At 41.1% G+C, this 20,225-nt stretch overlaps 1 protein-coding gene across 1 annotated transcript; it reads right to left on the reverse strand.

Moving 5' to 3' along the window:
* Positions 1 to 1,790: 1,790 nt before the first annotated feature.
* FASTKD2 (FAST kinase domains 2) lies at positions 1,791 to 19,982 on the reverse strand. Its single transcript, XM_047085653.1, has 12 exons — positions 19,935 to 19,982; positions 18,320 to 19,140; positions 14,708 to 14,811; positions 13,907 to 14,015; positions 13,486 to 13,609; positions 13,076 to 13,215; positions 11,770 to 11,942; positions 7,417 to 7,580; positions 5,654 to 5,863; positions 5,171 to 5,258; positions 3,369 to 3,483; positions 1,791 to 2,007 (listed from the first exon to the last, which is right to left on the reverse strand). Exons 2-12 carry the CDS (start codon positions 19,040 to 19,042, stop codon positions 1,888 to 1,890), a joined length of 2,070 nt encoding a protein of 689 aa, XP_046941609.1. The 5' UTR covers positions 19,043 to 19,140; positions 19,935 to 19,982; the 3' UTR covers positions 1,791 to 1,887.
* Between the last annotated feature and the right edge of the window lie 243 nt (positions 19,983 to 20,225).

Here is a 20,225-nt window from a genome sequence, read left to right on the forward strand (position 1 = left end):
GGCTCACACTCCAGCCCTGCCCTATGATCTGCATCGCCGTGGCAAATAATCTATCTTCGTTTTAGAGATAAGGAAGCAGGGGCCCCAGGAGGATCATAAAGAGAGTTACGATACTGGGAAAGAATACATCTGAATACTTGGCCGGGTCTGGCAGAGAATAAGGTGTCCAATAATTGCATGTCTGTGTATTTGGGGTATCTTAGTCCATCCGGGCTGATGTTAACAGAATGCCATTAGTTGCGTGGTTTATAAACAACAAAAATTCTCAATAGATCTGGAGGCTGAGAAGTCTTGAGATCAAGGCTCTGGCAGACTGTGTCTGGTGGAGGCCCTCTTCCTGGCTCACAGATGGTCATCTTCTGTGTCCTCAAATGGCAGAGCACCAAGGGAGCTCTCTGGGGTCTCTTTAGGAGGACCAACACCACTCATGAGGGCTCCACCATCATGGATTAATCACCTCCCAACGCTCTACCTCAAACACCATCATGCTTGGGTTAGGATTCGACATAAGAATTAGGAGGGATGACAGAAACATCCAGTCTTTTGCATTGGGATAAAATACTTATTAAATTACATGGCACTCGGGTTTCATAAATGAAATTCACTATATCCACAGTGAGTCAAACACTAGGTAGACAGCTATACTGCAAATTTGAACAAATGTTGTTTGGTTGTTTTTGTTTTTTTTTTAACATTTATTCATTTTTGAGAAAGAGAGACAGAGCACAAGCAGGGGTGGGGCAGAGAGAGAGACACACACAGAATCTGAAGCAGGCCTTTAAGCTGTCAGCACAGAGCCCGACGAGGGGCTTGAATTCTAGAACTGTGAGATCATGACCCGAGCCAAAGTTGGACACTTAACTGACTGAGCCACCCAGGCGCCCCTTGAATAAATGTTTCAATGAAGGAATAAACAAGAAAAAAACGGGGGGGGAGTGCACCTACAGGTGGCTCAGCCGGTTAAGCATCCAACTCTTGATTTCGGCTCAGGTCATGTTCTCACAGTTGTGAGACTGAGCCCGTTGGGCTTCATGCTGGGTGTGCAGCCTGCTTGGGATTCTCTCTCCTCCTCTCTGTCCCTCTCCGGCTCACACTCTCTCTCTGAGGGGGAAAAAAAAAAAGGAACAAACGTAACTGAAAAATAGTCCTCAGCTCTGACTCACAACATAGCTCAGCTATATATTTAATTTAAAAGACTTCCTGAAATGGTGGGGAGAGGGGAAGAAAGGGAAAAGGAACGACCTCAATAATGGCAACAACAGTTACATGTCAGCAACCCACAGCCTAGCAGTTTTAATAAATTTAGACTCGTTGCCATGTCTGTACTGTCTTCGCTGTGCAGTTCTTAGTGTGGCTCACGAGCCACTTCCACCTAGAATGCCTGTTACAAAAGCAGACGCCTGGCCTGCAGGCATTTGTCACATCATTTCTTAAATTCTGTGATTTGAGCACCGGGTCCAATGGCCACGAAAAAGGCAGTCCGTGCCTGAATTCTAGAACAGCGTATGCAGTAAGAGTGCAAATATGCAGGTCTCGAACGCAAGACCACCGTGCCACCTTAGCTGCTGCCCTTCACAACTAAGAAGCCAGTGTTCAATGCATCAAAGCTCACGAGCCAAAATAAAACCTCATGAATCTGTCACATATCTGTGCACTGGAGGAAACAGGTTGGGTTGGAAAAGTGATCCCCCTGGAGTTTTCTTAGCACCTTCTAAAATGCCAATAACAACACTCTCCCACTCTTCAAATTAATTTTAACAGTGAACTGAAGTGATACTTTTTGTTATAGTGACTAGTCAGGTAGATTCCACTGACAACTGAATTACAGTCTTTATTAAAGTTATTTTACAAATTTACGTCTCCCAATATGAAAAGGCGGCTTCCATTTTAACACGTGCTTTGCAGATTTACATCAGCAGTAGGAAAGGCTTCAGCTGAATAGAGTTCAGTCTTCAAAAACGTGACTACATCCTTCATCTGCAGTCTTTCTATCTCCCAGTTATGGACCTTACCAAAGAAAGGAGAAAATAATCAGTTTGCAAGAAGACAACACGTAAAATAAAAGCTAGTTTCAAGATCCAAGCATATCAACGTGATATCAAGCCAACTGCTCTTCAAAAGCAAGTGCTGGGGCGCCTGGGTGGCTCAGTCCATTGAGAGTCCAACTTCGGCTCAGGTCATGATCTCACAGCTCGTGAGTTCAAGCCCCGCGTCGGGCACTGTGCTGACAGCTCAGAGCCTGGAGCCTGCTTCGGATTCTGTGTCTCCCTCTCTCTCTGCCCCTAACCCACTCGCATTCTGTCTCTGTCTCTCTCAAAAATAAATAAAAATATTAACAAGAAAAAATTTTAAAGCAAGTGCTATCTTATGATTACTCATATTTTACAGGGTAAGAGAATGTGCCAGGTAGGGTTGAAGAAAGCTCTATCAGTGAAAATTCTAAAAAGTTTAAAGGTCTCTGGGGCACGTGGGTGGCCCAAATGGTTAAGCATCCAACTCTGGATTTAGGCTCAAGTCATGATCTCATGGTTTGTGGGATAGAGCCCCATGTCGAGGGCCCTGCTTGGGATTGTCTGTCTCCCTCTCTCTCTGCACTCCCCTTCTCAAAAATAAATAAACGTTTAAAAAACTAAGGTCCTCTAAAGGGTGAAAAAATCCCTTTCTTGGGATAATCTTCCTTAGAATACATACAATATCCCTTATGGGGAAAAAGCTTAAACAGTAGCCCATTAAGAGAAATGTGGCATCTTAACCTCAGTAATATACATGTAATCCATTTTTGGATAGGAAAGTATCATAACGTAAATGTGAATGTTTACATTTCACATAATATGCAGGACCAAATGAGTGGCAATTAGATAGATCCCAATGCTAACATATATATAAACTCATTCACAAGGTTCTTGCTCCATACAGAGACATCTGGAAAGGCTGGTCACGCAAAGCTGTGGAGTTGGAATCAAGATGAGATGTGAGCTCCCCTCTTATAAGCAGCTAGCTTTTCCTGGAGACATACTTCCTACAGTAGCCTCACACCAGCCCATGAAAACAAAGCTTAAATTCTCATCTTTCTTTCCCTTAAGGAACTCTGCGAAATGAATATGATGTCATGGGTCTTAAATAAGAAATTTTTCCTCTTACCAAAAAGGATTAAAGTTGACCAAATGTAGCATTTATAAAACTCCTAGTAAATGACAGCTATCAGCTGAGTAAAAACCAAATCACGTACAGAAATGTTCTTTTCCAAAGAATTACTGCAATACTGCTGACGATTCCTCTAGAGTCCTTGTGACCACCCTCAACCACAACATCCCCAGCAGAACAGACATCAGTCACTGAAGAGTATCTCATGTGCATTTTCTTCTTACCAAGATTACATGAAAACCCATTACTTTCAAATGCCGCATTTTCATAGCAAGGAATCCTCTGGGGTGGGTTAAATCCAAACAGTAAGTAGATCTAGGAACACACAGCACAGCTACTCTGAAGACAAAAATGCACAAAAGGAGACCCGTTATTAATGAGATTGCACGTACAATCTGCTGTGCTCCTATTCTTTGCAGATTTCATGGCTGAGCTCTCTGCCAACCATAGGCCTCACCGTTCCCCACTGCCCCTCCCGTCCTCCACCTCCTTGTTACTCGGCCTTTACAAACACTCCAGCACATGAAGGCTGCTTTAGAAACCAAAAGCTTGCAATAATGCTTTACGCAGCTATCCCTCAACCACCTTCAAGGATGGCTACATTCTTGATGAGGAAAATATCCAGATAGGAAAGCATTTCAAGGCTTTCCTGTGCAGTGTTCAATCTCTGACCCGAATATAATTATTTATGCTACTAGAAGTACTGATGTAGAAAAACGAAATGGCAAATGTTCTCCTTGTATACACATGGTCCAGAGAGAGCAGCATCTGAAAACCAGAGAGACCAAATACAAAACAGGAAACGCTAAGAGAAAGGCCAAACTGTTAAAAAGATAAAATCTGTATGTGTAACAAAATATGGAAGGCGTAATTTGTTTTTTCATTGTTCTTGGCCTTTTGGAAAGATTAAGTTGGCTGGGGGGAAAATAAGACATTTGTATCCTTTCTCTCTTCTGTTATACTTTGGCTGTTATCTGAGATAACATAAGAGAAATTTTATCTTTTAAAGGAATGCTCACATTCCTTACTTCTCCTCAGGACTTTAGGCTGAAAGCTTGTATATTATTAGGCCAGAACAATGGAGTACCTGAAAAAGAACAATTAGCTTTCACAGAGGTCACAGAGAAAGCTATTCCTTCAGGGGAGATGGGTGACAGTACAGGGAAGATCACAGTGAAACAGATGGACAAGGAACAAGCTAGATGGATTCAGAAAAGGGTAAAGTTAAAGAGTCGTATGAGAATGGAGAGGGATGAGCAGGTTAAGAGTCTGAACGCCTACAGATCTGTTTCTATACCTCTCCCTACTGTATTTACGTGCATGTCCTATAAAGCAATCGAGAGACAGTTTCCTTGGGGTCGGGATCCACGTCTGCCTCTACTTCGTGCACCCCGCAGGGCCTAGCAGAGCCTTTGTACGAAGGCTGACCGAACACGGGGTGTCGCAACATGACCGGAAGCACCTGCTTCACTGGCTCGGCAGGACATGCTCTGGAGCACAGTATCACAATTCTCCAGAGACACACGGTTTGTAGTATGCGAGTCAAGGAAACGGCTTATGATTAACTTCAATACAGTCTGACCCATACACGATACAACTTCATTAAAAAGCTAAAGTTTCTCTACCTTTGGAAAGATCCTGGTGGTAGAACAAAATATTTACTGGGTATTTAATTTTCATAGATGCCTTCATTTTTTATGATGACTATTACACTATCTTGTCAAAAGTTTATATTGCACTGATAGTTTCAATCATGTTGACATTGTTTTATTGTAGTATTCAGCTTTAAAACCTGATTTTTAAAAACTTCCTATTAAAAAAGAAAACACACACACTGCCTATTTAACAGCTCAACTCCAGTCCACTGTCTTTAATCAATGTCCACATTTATACCTAAGGAGATTAATGGATGAAAAGTCTCTTGGTACATTATAAGTTCTACACAAATATAAGGTCTTAGTATTGTTACTGCTACTTATTATGAAGTCTTTGAGAATTAAGATTTAAATGAACATATGCAAGCAACCTTTGAATATCTGCAGCAGAAGTTACCGCATCCATATGGGAAAATGGAAGCACTTGACTCCTGTTAACATCCATTCTGACTTCAAAATCTGAAAGAAAAGAATTTTTCAAACATTGCTCAAAGTGATTTTCTGTTTCAAAATGTATACTACCACTACTAATAACGATAACGGCATCAGACAAAAACTATGTTGAGCTTACCACGTGCCAGACTCTAGTCTGGATTTCACACATATAATCTCATTTATTCACCATAGGAACCCTAGGAGGTGGGCACCACGTTTACTGCCGCTTCACGGACAAGGGGCCGGGGGTTGGGGAGGGCCCGAAAACACAGCACGAGTACGCACAGAGCAAGAGCCCAAATCAGGCAGCCCAGTCTGGGGCCAACGCCGCACTAACCTGCTGCGGAAAACCCATCTTTGTCCAAAATAAAGGAAAATAAATAAAATACGATAGAGGAAAATCTCATAAAGCCCCATACCGATATGGTAATTATGTGGCAACTGTACATTTCTTAAGAAGTATCCTTCTCCCAGAAGGCTACTTAGTGCGTCTGCCACCTTCGCGTTTGGAAATAGTGGTGTGGAAGGCAGCGGCGGCAGCGCTAAGTCTATGGCCTTGGGACAAGAAGTATCAAGTTTTAGGCAAGCGGCCAAAATACGAAGCTTGTGAACGTTCCTCTCTATGTCACCTAAAAAAAAAGAGAAAGAAAATCTAGAGTTAAGAAAAAATATTTAGTTACCAAAAAACACTAGTGCCACAGTTAAGACATTCTATTCACGTATGTATGTTTCTGATGATTTGTTTCCTATCGAGAGGAGTCTTTGTGTCTCCCTAGTTCCCAGAGTCTAGATCAGTGACCAGATCAGTTCAGTCTAGATTAGTTCCCAGTGTTTAGATCAGTATTTGATGACCTCTTACAGTTTAAAATCTCTCTCAAGATCATTTAGTCTAAACTCTTCACTGAGTGATGAGGGAAGGCCCAGGAATGTTCAAGTGCCTCATGATTACCGAAAGGCAAAGTCGGGACTAGAATCCAGGTTTCCTGGGTTCAAGGCTGCTTCCCCCACAGTAACCACTTAAAAAAATCAGCACGTGGTGTTCCTCCTTCACAATTCAACTTCAGAATTTCCTAACATTGCTTTTTCAAAGAATTTAAACTTCTCTGTTCTCAGACACATGATCAAATTTTGTACATCCGGCCAGATATTGCTTTTCTTTGCTTAATATAAAAGACCAAAAGTCAAAAAATAAATTAATTAATTAATTAATTAAAAAAAAAAAAGGGGGCGCCTGGGTGGCGCAGTCGGTTAAGCATCCGACTTCAGCCAGGTCACGATCTCGCGGTCCGTGAGTTTGAGCCCCGCGTCGGGCTCTGGGCTGATGGCTCAGAGCCTGGAGACTATTTCCGATTCTGTGTCTCCCTCTCTCTCTGCCCCTCCCCCGTTCATGCTCTGTCTCTCTCTGTCCCAAAAATAAATAAACGTTGGAAAAAAAAAAAAAATTAAAAAAAAAAAAAAAGACCAAAAGTCAACAATTAATTTCGTTTCAAGAGTAAATAAATTCACTACTTTGGGAACTATTTGATTGCTTGACCTAGGGGGTGTACCCTCGTTGTAGGCCACGAGTGACAAAGTGTTTAGAGCTGCAGAAGCTGACTGAACTTGGCTTCAAAGGTGACACGTAAGGATTAGGAATTACAAACATTTCCGATCAAGGCATAGAGAACACCTTGAACACTCGGCCTTTGTACAGGTGCAGACAGCGTAAATAAAAGGAACAACAGGGGCGCCTGGGTGGCTCAGTCGGTTGAACGTCCAACTTCGGCTCAGGTCATGATCTCACAGTCTGTGAGTTCGAGCCCTGCATCGGGCTCTGTGCTGATGGCTCAGAGCCTGGAGCCTGCTTCCGATTCTGTGTCTCCCTGTCTCTCTGCCCCTTCCCTGCTCATGCTCTGTCTCTCTCTGTCTCAAAAATAAATAAAGAAATTAAAAAATTTAAAAAAACATTAAGAAAAAAAAATCTTAAAAAAAAGGAACGATGACGTGTTTCTTATCCTTGCCTTCTGTATCTGGGATCTGTCATTACAGGAGGCTGGTTTGCTGGTTTAAAGCATTGGCCTTCAACTTCATCATTTGTGGTTCTGTCCTCAGTAGCATCTGCTCCACCTATGACCCCGTTCGGAATCACAAGGCAGCCAGGGTATTGCCTTATTTTAGTCACCATCGTACACCGACGCCATACCTGATGTCAGCAGCTCATTGATGATGTCCTTTTGGAGAAGCTGATTAATAAGGGCCAGGGGAAAATGGTTCATCAAGCAAAATGAAGACACAGCTTTCAAGAGGTTTTCAGAAGAGATGTGGTGAAGGTAACCAGTCAGAGAACGAGCCATAACTTCCTGGAACCTTCAGGGGAACAAAGAAAAGTCAGCTTTCAAACATGAACAGAACACAAGGTCATGGTGAGGCGAGTTAGGTGCCAGAGAACCGATGGCTTTAAGGAGTCCAAAGAAAGGAAGTAAGAAAATCAGACTGGCAGGAAGTATTCACATGTCCCTCAGGTCAGGTGGCTACCTCATAATAAAATGCTAGGGAACTACTGTTATATGTCTTATACAGAGCAAATACTTCATAGGCTTTAACTCAATCACTACTAAAGCTTTATGGAGTAGGTATTCTTATTATCCTCTTAAAAAAAGACAAGTAAACAGGTTCATTGAGGTTGAAGAACTTGTCCAAGAAAAAACAGCCAGGAAGTAGCAGAGACAGTGTTGGAACCCAAGCTGTCGGGCTCCAGAGCCTTTTAACCATGATACTGGATTTGTACGATGAGTATGTCTGTAAGGCCTAAAACACCAGTGTAGATTCTCCAGCTACCAATATTCTGAGTTAAAAGTAAAAGAACTGCAAGCCTAATCCTACCACCCAGAACCAGTGTTATACAGTGTAACAAAGCAGTTAAACATGCAAGAAGAGAGGAAAGAGCACAGTAGGAGAGGTCACTTGCCCAGGGTGACACTGGTGATAAATAGCACAGGCAGGTTCTGAACCCAGGTCAGTCAGAATCTTAGACAGAAGCTATCTATCATTATGGGACATGCAAAGCACTGAGATAGCACACAGCAAAGTAAGTAGATAGAGCTTTGGGGCTAAGGAGAATTTCAACAAGTGGAAAAGACAGGAGAAGGGAAGATCATTTGACACTGAGCAAAGAAATGGACCCCTGAGAGTGTGTGCTATCTATGCTATTGTAAGGAGCTGGTGGGGCCACGGTGCGGAGCGAAGGCAAGCGCGCCCGTCAGCGAGCCCTTTGCACAGTGAGCCTGTAGAGGAAAAAGTCTCAGATCAGCTGGTAGGTCCCAGGGGCAGCAGGAGGGGGTGAGGGAGACAGTGGAGGCCAGGGCAGGCTGAGCAGGACTGTGGGAGTTACAATGGGATGGGAAGAAGGGGAAAGATCCCAGAGAAGGCAGTGAGGCGAGAAAGGGCGGGCTGCAGATGACCGCTTCTGGAGCCTGGGTGCTGATCACCTCTCGAATCTTCTCATCCCATTCCTGCCGTTCCTCGTGTTTTAGCAGCACCCAACTGCGCGTCCTTCCCTGCACATGCTCTGCTGTTTCTTTCCTCCCAGACTGAATATGGAGTCCTTTCTGCTCAGAATCTTCCTTCCTGCTTATCTTCCTATGGTTACCTCCTACTGCTCCATCTTTTAAGATCTGCTTAGGAACCACCTCTCCAGGCAGCACTGGTTGGCATTCATCCTGAACCTCCAGGTCACCAGGCTGGCTAGTGTCCTGGCACAGTCTTCCTCTATTGCCATTTATCCTGCATAAAATTCTCTCACTCCAATTTGTATGCTGTATTCAATTGCCAAAATCTACCTTACCCATTACATAGAATCCTGGCAAAAAAGGATTGTGTCTTGGGGCGCCTGGCTGGCTCGGTGGGAAGGGCATGGGACTCTTGATCTTATGGTTATGAGTTCAAGTCCCACGTTGCATATAGAGAGTACTTAAAAATAAAATCTTAAAAAAAAAAAAAAAAAAAAGGATGTGTCTTATTCATCTTTGTCCTAAGTAGCCACATGCTTAGTATACGTTTTCTGACTAAATAAACAAATTTAGATGAGGAAGACATGAGGAAGGTTAGTAGAAAAGAATCAAGAATAATGAGTTAAAAACTCACCAAGTTGGGTGCATTAAACATGTAGTTTTTTACATGTTAATCAGACCTCAATAAAGTGGCTTAAAACATTACTTTACATAGTATTTAGTAAACAGTAAATAACTGCTGGAGGAGGAAGAGGAGGGGGGGAGAAGAGGAGGAAGAAAAGAAAGAAAAAGAAGAGGAAGAAGATACATGGTGACCACATGCAAACCACAGAAGTCCTGGAGTCCAGAGGCACACTAAGGACCAGAGATGCAAATCTGGGATTATTTACAGGGTGGTAAGTACAGATCAAGAAGAAACCAAAGGACTGAAAGGACAGCTTAACCGTTACAATGTTTTCTTCCTTGGGTTTCAAACCCAGGAACATATTCTGGATTTAACACACCCTGTCTCCCAGAGGCCATCACATAAACAAAATGATTAACGTACAACAACAAAATGATTAACGTACAACATGTGCATATACAATACGCTCAGCCAAATCTTCTAACCGTTCTCTTCCAGTCAACTTACTTCCCAAATGCTCTGAGCTGGCCTTCTTTTAAAATCTCTGCCGCTACAGCCTAAGACCCCAGCATCCTTTCTCTCTCTTCCGGAGAGTGTTCATTTGGTACCTACCATTTACTTCCTTCCTTTGGATATCCACGCCCTGTCTCCTTAAGCGGAGTAGAAGAACAGGGAACACAATGTAACAATTTCGACCAAGTTGTCTCTTGCAATGCTTACAATAGGCTGAAAAACTCCCTAACCACCCAGTGCTTTTTCTCCTAATACCATGGAATCTGTGCAGCTGTTTCTGGAGTTTTAATTATCACTGCTTGACGGTGTTTGTCAAGAAAGTGCAGGAGGTACATGGGAGCCAGCCTCAAAGACAAGCGTGGGAGTAGAGAAAGACCAAATTTGGGGGTACTTTTAAACCTTTATTAGATGCCTATTCAGTGCCAGGTCTTGTGCTCAGTTCAGAATAACAAGAACCTGGGTCTCACTCTAGAGAGCTTTCCAACTGAGAAGCAGAGACAGGCTTATTGATAAGTGATTACAACTCTGCGTCAGGGCTCCACCAGAGATTCATAGATACGGCAAGCACAAGGGGTCTGATGGGGACAAGTAGGGAAGGCATGGGAAATGCAGCCCAGACTGAGTTTTCAGTACGATGGAGGGTACAGTGGGCAGCTGCTTTTCAGTGGGCCAAGGATTCTTGGGTTATGTGCTCCAAAGTGACGGGCATGTGACCCAAACCCAGTCAACCAGACTTGCTGTTTTAGAAATCTGAATCCTGAGGGAAAACCACAGGGACAGAAAGCAGCTGCAGTCAAGTAACTTACCTGATGGCAAAGCGATGGCCTGTGACTCTTGCCACTGAGACCCTCAGAACTGCCCTAGTTTATTCCTGCCAGCCTGTGACCTACGCTGTAAGTTTTTTTGTAATCTAACAATTACTATGTGCCAGGCACTGCTTTAAGAACCTAACACAGGTTAACTCGTTTAATCCTCACAACAACCCAATGTGATTAGAAATAATTCTTACTTCTGATCCCCATTTTAATAGATGATGAAACCGAGGCACAGACAAGTAACTTGCTGACAGTTAAGTAGCTAACAAATGGCAGAGCTGGGATTCAAACCTAAGCAGACTCCAGAGTCCGGGCTTTTAATCACTCTTCTAGCAAGTGACATTTTATATGCATTTTGGGTTTCAGTGAATCCAATCTGATCTAGAAAGGGAGAAAAGATGTTCTGGGTGGAAAGCAGAGGTATGAAAGAGCCCAGCACGTCTGAGGAGCTGCTGCATTTAACAGAAGTGCATGGCTGTGGTTAAAAATGAATTACAGGGGCGCCTGGGTGGCGCAGTCGGTTAAGCGTCCGACTTCAGCCAGGTCACGATCTCGCGGTCCGTGAGTTCGAGCCCCGCGTCGGGCTCTGGGCTGATGGCTCAGAGCCTGGAGCCTGTTTCCGATTCTGTGTCTCCCTCTCTCTCTGCCCCTCCCCCGTTCGTGCTCTGTCTCTCTCTGTCCCAAAAATAAATAAACGTTGAAAAAAAAAAAAATTAAAAAAAAAAAAATGAAAATTACAGAAAGCAGTAGTCTGGGACCAACTGAATAGTCAGGGTGAAAACTGAACTATGAACTCAGGAGCTGAGGGAATAAGCTGGGAGAGTTTGAAATGAAGACTCCTGTGCTGAATTAACAAATATGTCATAATGAACAAAGAAACAAGCAAGGCAAAAAAGAAAAAAGAACAGCAAAAATAAAATGAAGTTCTGTTTAACTTCTCAAATAAAGTATACTAATGTTTTATTTGTTGATATAGATAATGACCATGGATGTGTTCACTTGTAACAATCCATTAAGCTTATGATAATATGTAATCTTCTGAAGTATGTTATACAGCAATAAACAAACTAAAAAAAAAAAGAACAAGTACATACTCTTGGGTCTGGCATTTGTCGAAGTGATTGAGAGAAGAATACACGTGAAGAATAGAGATAATGCTTTTCATGTTTAGAGAAGCAGGATCATCTATCACTTTTTTCATGAACAAGTCCATCAAATCAGTATGTCGGAAGCCAAGGTCTTCAAGTAAAATGAGGAGAAAGAGAACCTTTAAAAGAGTGAATTGAGGAAAAACTTTTAATAATTATAGTATGCTACCAGTAATTGTTTTAGATCTCAAAAAATTTAAACAGCAATAGAACTGTCTGAAGAGAATATTCTCCACAAAGAAACAGTTCTCTCTTCCTCACAAAATCTGTTCCAGTAATTCTTGAATCAGATATTAATACTATCTTTTTATAAGCTGAGAACCAGAGCATACAATGGTTTCCATATTTCTAAATCATTTCCTATAGGTTTTTCATACAACAGATATGAAAACTACTTTAAATACACCTTTTCTGAGGTTTTTCAAAATGACCGAATCATCTTGAACTATTCCCTCTTCCAAACCCAGACACTTCCTACATCCAAAAGGAAGAGAGAACATGTAAGAGAGAACTCAAAAATTTCTCTATTCCACATTGAGCTGTACAAATGAGAACAGAGATGAAATACTATGATTAAATTAAAATTTTCAGTCCACTTCTCATTTCCCTCTTGGAACTTCTCACAATTAGTGCTTCTCTTTCCAAAGAAAATTTCCATGGCAATCTCAACATATACTTTACCCTCCAAGGTAAAGTGAATCTAGTGATCTAACGCAATTACCACTGCTTCGTCACAAAAAGAAATTTTTACCAGCTGCTTCTAGATATTTATATCGCTAACACAGCCCCCAAATTTAAAGGTTCTTACTCTGGAGGAAACAAGACAACTTTTCATAAATAGAAAATAGGCATGATCATTAAGTAATGTCATTTTATTCTTCCAAATGCATAAGCCTGCCACATTACCCATTTTTATTATTCTAAATCTAAAAAAGTAAAAGCAGAAACGGAAATAATCCTAATTATCCAGAATACCACACAACTGGTTTTTTTTGAAAAACAAATAGAAGAGCAAACTTTGGACAATATAATTTTTATTTCAGAAAGATAGTCAAAAGATTGAATAGTATATTAACAGGTAACTCCTAGACATAAATGATAAGGAGCTGATTTTTCAAAAGTAAATCCAACATTGGAATATTTTGCTCTTTTAACTGCTATAAAGCTGATAGAGAAATACTCAGAATGGGAAATGAATTGATACGCTTCTCCCAAGTTTCTGAGGCTTATTCTAAACTGCTAACAAACTTACTTGTTTTAACTTCCAGATGTCAATAGTTGTAGCCACATAATCTGCTATTCCCTTAAAAAGATCTAAATTACGGTATCGGAGGTCTCTGCAAGACTGCAGTATGTTGATCAATACTTTAAAAGGACACCCATGGATATTACCTTTAAGAATGAGTTAAATAAACAAACAAAAATTACCACATGGCTTTGAACGTAACATCCAAGACACTCTACACTCGATACTTTTGTTTCTTTAGAAAAAAAAAAAAATAGCACTGTACTTTGTAAAATACAAAGGCAAAAATAAAATTCAGATCTAATCATATCATCAGATAGTGTCTGTATAACAGCAAAGATCTTAAGACAAACAAAACAAATACAGTCCTCAACAGTAGGTCAGATGCTAAGAATCATGAAAGAAAAATTCCTTACCTATGACCATCTTACTGCATTCATTCAGAAGTGTAATAGAGCGGTGATTCATGGCAGCTAAAGCCTCAAACATGTGCTGGCTATTCAAATCGGAAAACCTGTCTAATTCTCTCAAGGCTTTCATCTAAAGAAAACAAACTTTAATTTATAACTTGTGGCAAAGTAAAATAAATTTATCTTTAAGTAAAAAGGATAAAGTTTGAGCAGAATGACTCAAATAGATACACAGGTTAAATACATATATTTGTATATACAAAAAATATAAATCTGCATCTATTATTTCACTTTAGCAAAGTTATAACCCAAAAGCACAACAATGTCCTCCTAAAAAACTGACTTCAGGAACTGATAGCAGGTCGTAAGAAATTTTTTTTTTTTTTTTTCAAATCCTGCCACTAGAGAAAATCCAAAATGTGCTTACCTCCAGTTTCCTTTTCAGAGCAATTGGTGCGTCTTTTCCAACACATTTCATCACAGCTTGTAATGTGAAGACACGTTCAATTTTCCAGACTTGCTGATCGGCTAGTATCCTGTAATTATACACAATAAACACCACAATTCTAGTATCTGAAAACCAAAGTTATCTTAGAAGTCATTTGGTCCTGCTCCTAATTCTAGGCAGGGAAGATGAAGCCCATAAAAATAATGTGCCTACCCACGGGGGAGTGTAAGTAGTTAAAGATGCAGGGCCAGCCCAGCACTGTCCTCTCACGTTATTCTGCTATCATTATGAATAAACAAATCACATCAGGAGATTATAATAAGATATCCCAATGCACAGTCAATGAAAAAGGAAATTAAGTACTATCCTCACAGACCTATGACAACAGATCAGTTGCAGCAATTTTATAAATTATAAAACTCAAGCCCCTTTTCAGGCCAAGTCAGCGCCACGTAACCTCCCCATGGTGCCCAAATAACCGTGATGAGCGGAACACATGTCAATTCTCCCCCAGCCCACATCAGTACTGTGTTTTAAGATCAATTTAGAATTCACTATTGCCCACACTTTTTTTTTTTATGGTAGACCCTAAAAGAAGTATTATTTCTAGCTTTTCTGATCCAGAGTCAGGATTTGAAGTTTACTAAGGTACTGAAGACTATACTGCAACAAAGTCTCCCCCCACCCAAAAAAGGCAGGTCAGCTTTCCTCTTGGTTTTTGATTGGAGATATAAAAGGGATAGAGAATGCCACATGAAGAAAGCGTAAGACAGGACTCACCGCACTCCTGCTCGAAGAACATCCACATTCTTGCATGGCTCCATTGCCTCTAAAACAGTTGACAAAACTGAAAGACATTTCTCATCACACTCATTGATACGTTCCTATTGAAATATAATTACAAGAACACTGCAGATGATAAGCCCAGAGCACTCTAAAACAGTTGACAAAACTGAAAGACATTTCTCATCACACTCATTGATACGTTCCTATTGAAATATAATTACAAGAACACTGCAGATGATAAGCCCAGAGCAGACGATCTCACCAAAGCAAAACTGCTGAACTGATGCTTTCAATTATATGACTAAGTATCAAACCCATAATTCATAGCCAGCCCACAAGAAACAACATCTTTGGGAAATGAAATGTATTATGAAGTGAATTTCCCAAATAACCAACACACGCTTTTGTGCACCAACACTTTTTACATTCATCATTACCACTGAAAATCCATTTGGTACTGATCATATTCAGAAGCTTCTGAAGTGACTTTTATCAAACATTATTTTGACTTCTTCTTAGGACTCAAGTTCAGCATGAAGACAACAAATGCAGTAACGTAAGAGCTACTGAGGTATACACGGTAATCTGTCCACCCCCAAAGAAACTCAGATAGCTGTTCTCTCACAATTTCTCTCTGTCCTTTCCCGGTTATCATATTGTAGCTTCAGTTGTGAATCTTCTGATCCACATCTGCTATCACATTTTACCACTGGGTCCCAAGGGGGGCTCCAGGCCCCCAGCTCCATCTCTCAGATCTCCTGGATTAGGGTACTAATCTAGATTCTAGAAATGGCAGTGGGCATAATTCGGAAAGTTAAAAGTGACAACACAGTGTATCTAGTACTCTACAACTTAATCACAACCAGTTCATACACCTCACAAAAGTAGTTGTGAACACATGTGAGAAAACTTAGGCTGCAAGAGGTATGCTCTTCTGCTAAAATGGCATGACTAACAAGGCACAAAGTCTTAGCTTAGAACCAGGTAATGAGAAGAAATGGAGAAGACCGAAAGAAAAAGAAAGGTCTCATTCCCATGGGAGGGTTTCCATATCAATTTGCAACATTCCATCATTATCTGCTGTGAAAGGAAAGATCAAGTAACTGAAGGACAAATTCAGCAATGACATACTGAGCTTTCATCTCTAGCCAAACTGTCTTTACAACATTCCAACAGGTCAGCAAGACACGATTGTACCTAAAGATATACTGACTCCAAATATCCACTGCTCATACCTCACCAATGCAGAGGCTATGCTGATGGGGATACTTGTCCAAAATCCAGTAAGAGCATGGCTAACCAGGTGGTGACTAACTGGAATCACTTTTAAATAACTGTGCAGAGAACACAGTCTACCAGATAAACAGAATAAAGATATATTCTGTGGTTTAAGCACACACACACACAAATAAAAATTCATTCTTAATGAAGGATGGATGGAAATCAGAGTAACATAAAAAGTTAAAGTTAAATACAGTTATATGCCTATGAGCTTAATTCTTCAATTCTATAATAGGAAGGACTACACGTGAGATCATCCTCAAGAAATGTAAAAATTATTGGGACACCTGAGTGGCTCAGTCGGTTAAGTGTCTGACTTCAGCTCAGGTCATGATCTCACAGTCTGTGAGTTTGAGCTCCACATCAGGTTCTGTGCTGACAGCTCAGGGCCTGGAGCCTGCTTCGGATTCTGTGTCTCCCTCTCTCTGCCCCTCCCCTGCTCATGCTCTGTCTCGGTCTCTGTCTCTCTCTCTCTCAAAAATAAATAAACATGAAAAAAATTAAATAAAAAAGAAATTTAAAAATTATTTAATTCTGATCATTGAGTTTAAAAGACGAGATGTCCACCCTTAAAAGGTACACAATTAGTTGAATGGGCTATCATTTCATCATCACATCTGGTGGTGTTTCCACTCATACAGTGATCTAAAATATAAATTTGAACATGTTGACACTTTGCTTAAAATACTTAATGGATCCCCATTGCCTATAGGATAACTCCAAACTCCTTACCCAGACATAAAAGGCTCTTCATGATTGAGCTCCGCCCCCCTTTCCAGTCTCGGTCTTGCCTCTATACTCATAACCCCTCCTCCTTGACCACAATAACACAATTTCCTCCGTACTACCTCAAACACACAACCCCAATATTCTACACTTCAGCACCACTGAACTACTTTCAGCTCCCCCAAACCTGCCAAACTTTTCTTCTGAATAGGCAATCTTCTCTGCTTCAAATACCATCCCTTTCACTATCAATCTCTCACAAGCTGCTGCTCATTCAACTTAGATATCATCTCCTACTGGGCTTGAATCCTTGTTCTACTATGAACTAGGTATTTGCTAATTTACTCAGCAATTCAAGACCTACAAAGAGTGACATTCACAGAAAGGTAACTTTGGCCAGATTATTTAACCTCTTTAAGCCTCAATTTACTAATCATTAGTAAGATGATAGTATCTATTTAAAAAAATTTTTTTTAATGTTTATTTATTTTTGAGAGACAAAAATAATGAGTGGGGGAGGAGCAGAGAGAGAGGGAGACACAGAATCCAAAGCAGGCGCCAGGCTCTGAGCCATCAGCACAGAGCCTGACGTGGGGCTTGAACCCACGAATCATGAGATCGTGACCCGAGCCGAAGTCTGGCGCTTACCCACTGACTCACCCAGGCGCCCCAGTAGTACATATTTTAAAGGCTACACTGAGGATTATATGAGACAATTCTGTTTTCAAACTTTGTACGTGTGTCTCTGCCTCAAACACTAACCCTGTATCCTCCTCCCCTGTCTCTTCTTCCCATCATGAAAGCCATCTCCTGACTAAGCTGTTAAGTCTGTTACACACTCTTACAAGACTATAGTTTTCCTTCATTGCACTTAAAGCTCCATGCGGCCGTTATTTTGTTCATAATTATATCCCCTTGCACTCAGCACAGTGCCTATAATTTAGTAAATGTACGAGTTATTAAACGAATGTTGGTTATTTTTATAATTGCCTACAAAATATTTGTCTTCCCTTCCCTTTCCCTTTCCATAGGGAAAACAGGCATGAGGTCTCCTAAATCTTTCTCTCTAGTAGCAACTGCAGTAACTGATACACTATTGATACGAAATAAATGTTAATTGTATGAATAAATGAATCCACTAGCTGTCTGACTTTAGCCAAGTTGTTTAACATCATCAACTCTGTTTTTTCATCTGCAAAACTGAGGTAAACATCGACCTTGCAGGGCTATTGAGAGGATTAATTAAACTAGGAAAAAGTGCAGGTACTCAACAAATATTAGTTCTCCCCTCTTCCCTTCTCTCCTGCCTTCAACTAACCAACATTTCCTTGTATGTTTTGTATCTCTCCTCATTTTAGTCCTCACTATTGGTTAACTCTGGAGAAGAAAAAACGGCACAAGCTTTCATAAATGTCCATAGCAAAAGGAAGGAAAGGCCCAGTCAACTTAAGGTCTCTAAATCACATATATGCAAAAACAAATATAAACTACCATTCCACTGATAATCTCTTTCAAGGAGGATACTTCTCTATTTCCCCTCAGTCTTTCAAAGTATGCCATGTCAAGAAAAACGGTATTTAAGTCGCCTTTTGATTTTACCTGGACCACTCTCAGCAAAGTCTGTACCAGCAGACTGTTCTGAGGAATTCCCAGCTTCACTACAGCATGAAGACTGAACAGCAGGTGGTCACAGTGCATGATCTTGGCTTCTCTCATCACTTGTTCACACAGTTGGCTAAATGCAGGGTGGTTAAACATCAGTTGTTTCTCAATGCGTTTCTGGTCATCAGACATCCTTTTGGCAATGGTCCACATTGCTGAAATATAGTTACTACTGGGAAAAGTAGATGCTTCTGAAAATGTATCTAACACATCACTCAGAGAACTACACTCCTGAGACAGTTTTCTATAGTTGACAGGGGTTGGTTTTGTTTCCTTGGTGAGAACATTTTCATTGGAGGCCTCGTGATGAAAGTTTATCTTCAATCCCTCGTCAGAGAAAGGAGAGTGTTTTGAATCAAAGGAGAGTCTTCTAGGACAAAGCACTCTGCTAACTGTAAGGACTGTTTCAGTGCTTACGCCCTTTGTTTGAAAGTCGTCTCTTGATTTAAAAATTAAGGCATCCTGAAAAAGGTGCCTAATAGATGACTGCACTCTATTGCCAAAGTCACTTAAAAGAAGGTTTCTTAGGTTTGAATTGTATGAAAAAACAATTCTGGGTCTGGAAAATCCCAAAGGATACAGCCTCATAGTTCTGCTTGTTGGAACGAAAGTACTGAATTGTCTGAGGTTCCATAAAAAGGAACTTGCTCTGTTCATCATTTTGCTATCCACTCAAACACTTTCAACTCGCTTTAAAGTAGTCTATGCAACACAAATGCCACTTCTATGAGTGAAAGAGAAGACATGCCGTTGTTTTCCTGTGGGGGAAAGGGTTATAAAAGGAATACAAATCAAAGCAAAACTTTTACTTAAAGAAACGAAATGAATTTAACAGAGACTAAAGTGAGAACCAATGGAGACATTAAAGATTAAAACGGTAAAAGTGCTTTACCAACATGGGCTTCCTCCGCATCCACCAATGTGTACACTGTCTCAGAGAAGCCAGGTTACTTTGGAAGTAGTCATCGTATAAATGAGTTTTAAAAATAAGTAAGTAGAGTGGGGTTTCTGGTGGAAAGTGTTCCCACACAGTGTCCTTTTAATAAAGGAATTTTATGTTACCATTGCCTGGAGAGAGCTTCACTGAGAAAGTTTTAACGTTGGCGGATACTTTTTTTTTTTTTAATGAAATTTATTGTCAAATTGGTTTCCATACAACACCCAGTGCTCATCCCAACAGGTGCCCTCCTCAATGCCCATCACCCACTTTCCACTCCCTCCTACCCCCCATGACGGATAGTTTTCAACATGAAGATTTAGCAACTGCCAAACCCGGACTTGTAAGAATAGGGACTGGGACAAGTAGAACCGCTGAGGAGAGGAAGCAATAAACCAAAGTGACGCTCGCATGCGGCCTGCGCTTAGGAGATAGATACATGAGCCAGTATCACCAGATCTCAGAAAATGTTAGGAGCCAGTGCTGAGCCACCCAATATTAACCCACCTCCCTAAACTTAATGCCCGAGCAACTCCTGAGACTTTTCTCCAAAAAGCAAGAAGTCTATGGTACAGGGCTGCAAACTGTTCCCGCCTATGCTCGTCGCCCACTCACCTGAGGTCAGAACCCCGTGGTTCTATACAGGCGCAGCCATGACAGCTTCCCCGCGAGCTGCGTGTATCGCGAGGTTTTACGGATCCCTCATAGGTCAAAAAGCTACCGTTCGCGGTAGTTGGAGAGGTTAAGTTCCTGAGAAGAAAGCCTACCAAAGAGAATGACTAGTTTTCTTGGGCTTAGGGATAGGGACAGGGGAGAGCATAAGGCTTTTAAATACAATGTGTGATCGTGTACCCCAACACCTCACGTCTGCGACAGGGCCTCAGACCCCGCGCTCTGCTTCAAAGT

The sequence above is a fragment of the Lynx rufus genome, unplaced genomic scaffold, assembly GCF_022079265.1.
Source record: "Lynx rufus isolate CCGP_SWC_20201006 ecotype Redwood Valley unplaced genomic scaffold, mLynRuf1.p SCAF_2, whole genome shotgun sequence".
Classification (NCBI taxonomy): Eukaryota; Metazoa; Chordata; class Mammalia; order Carnivora; family Felidae; genus Lynx; species Lynx rufus.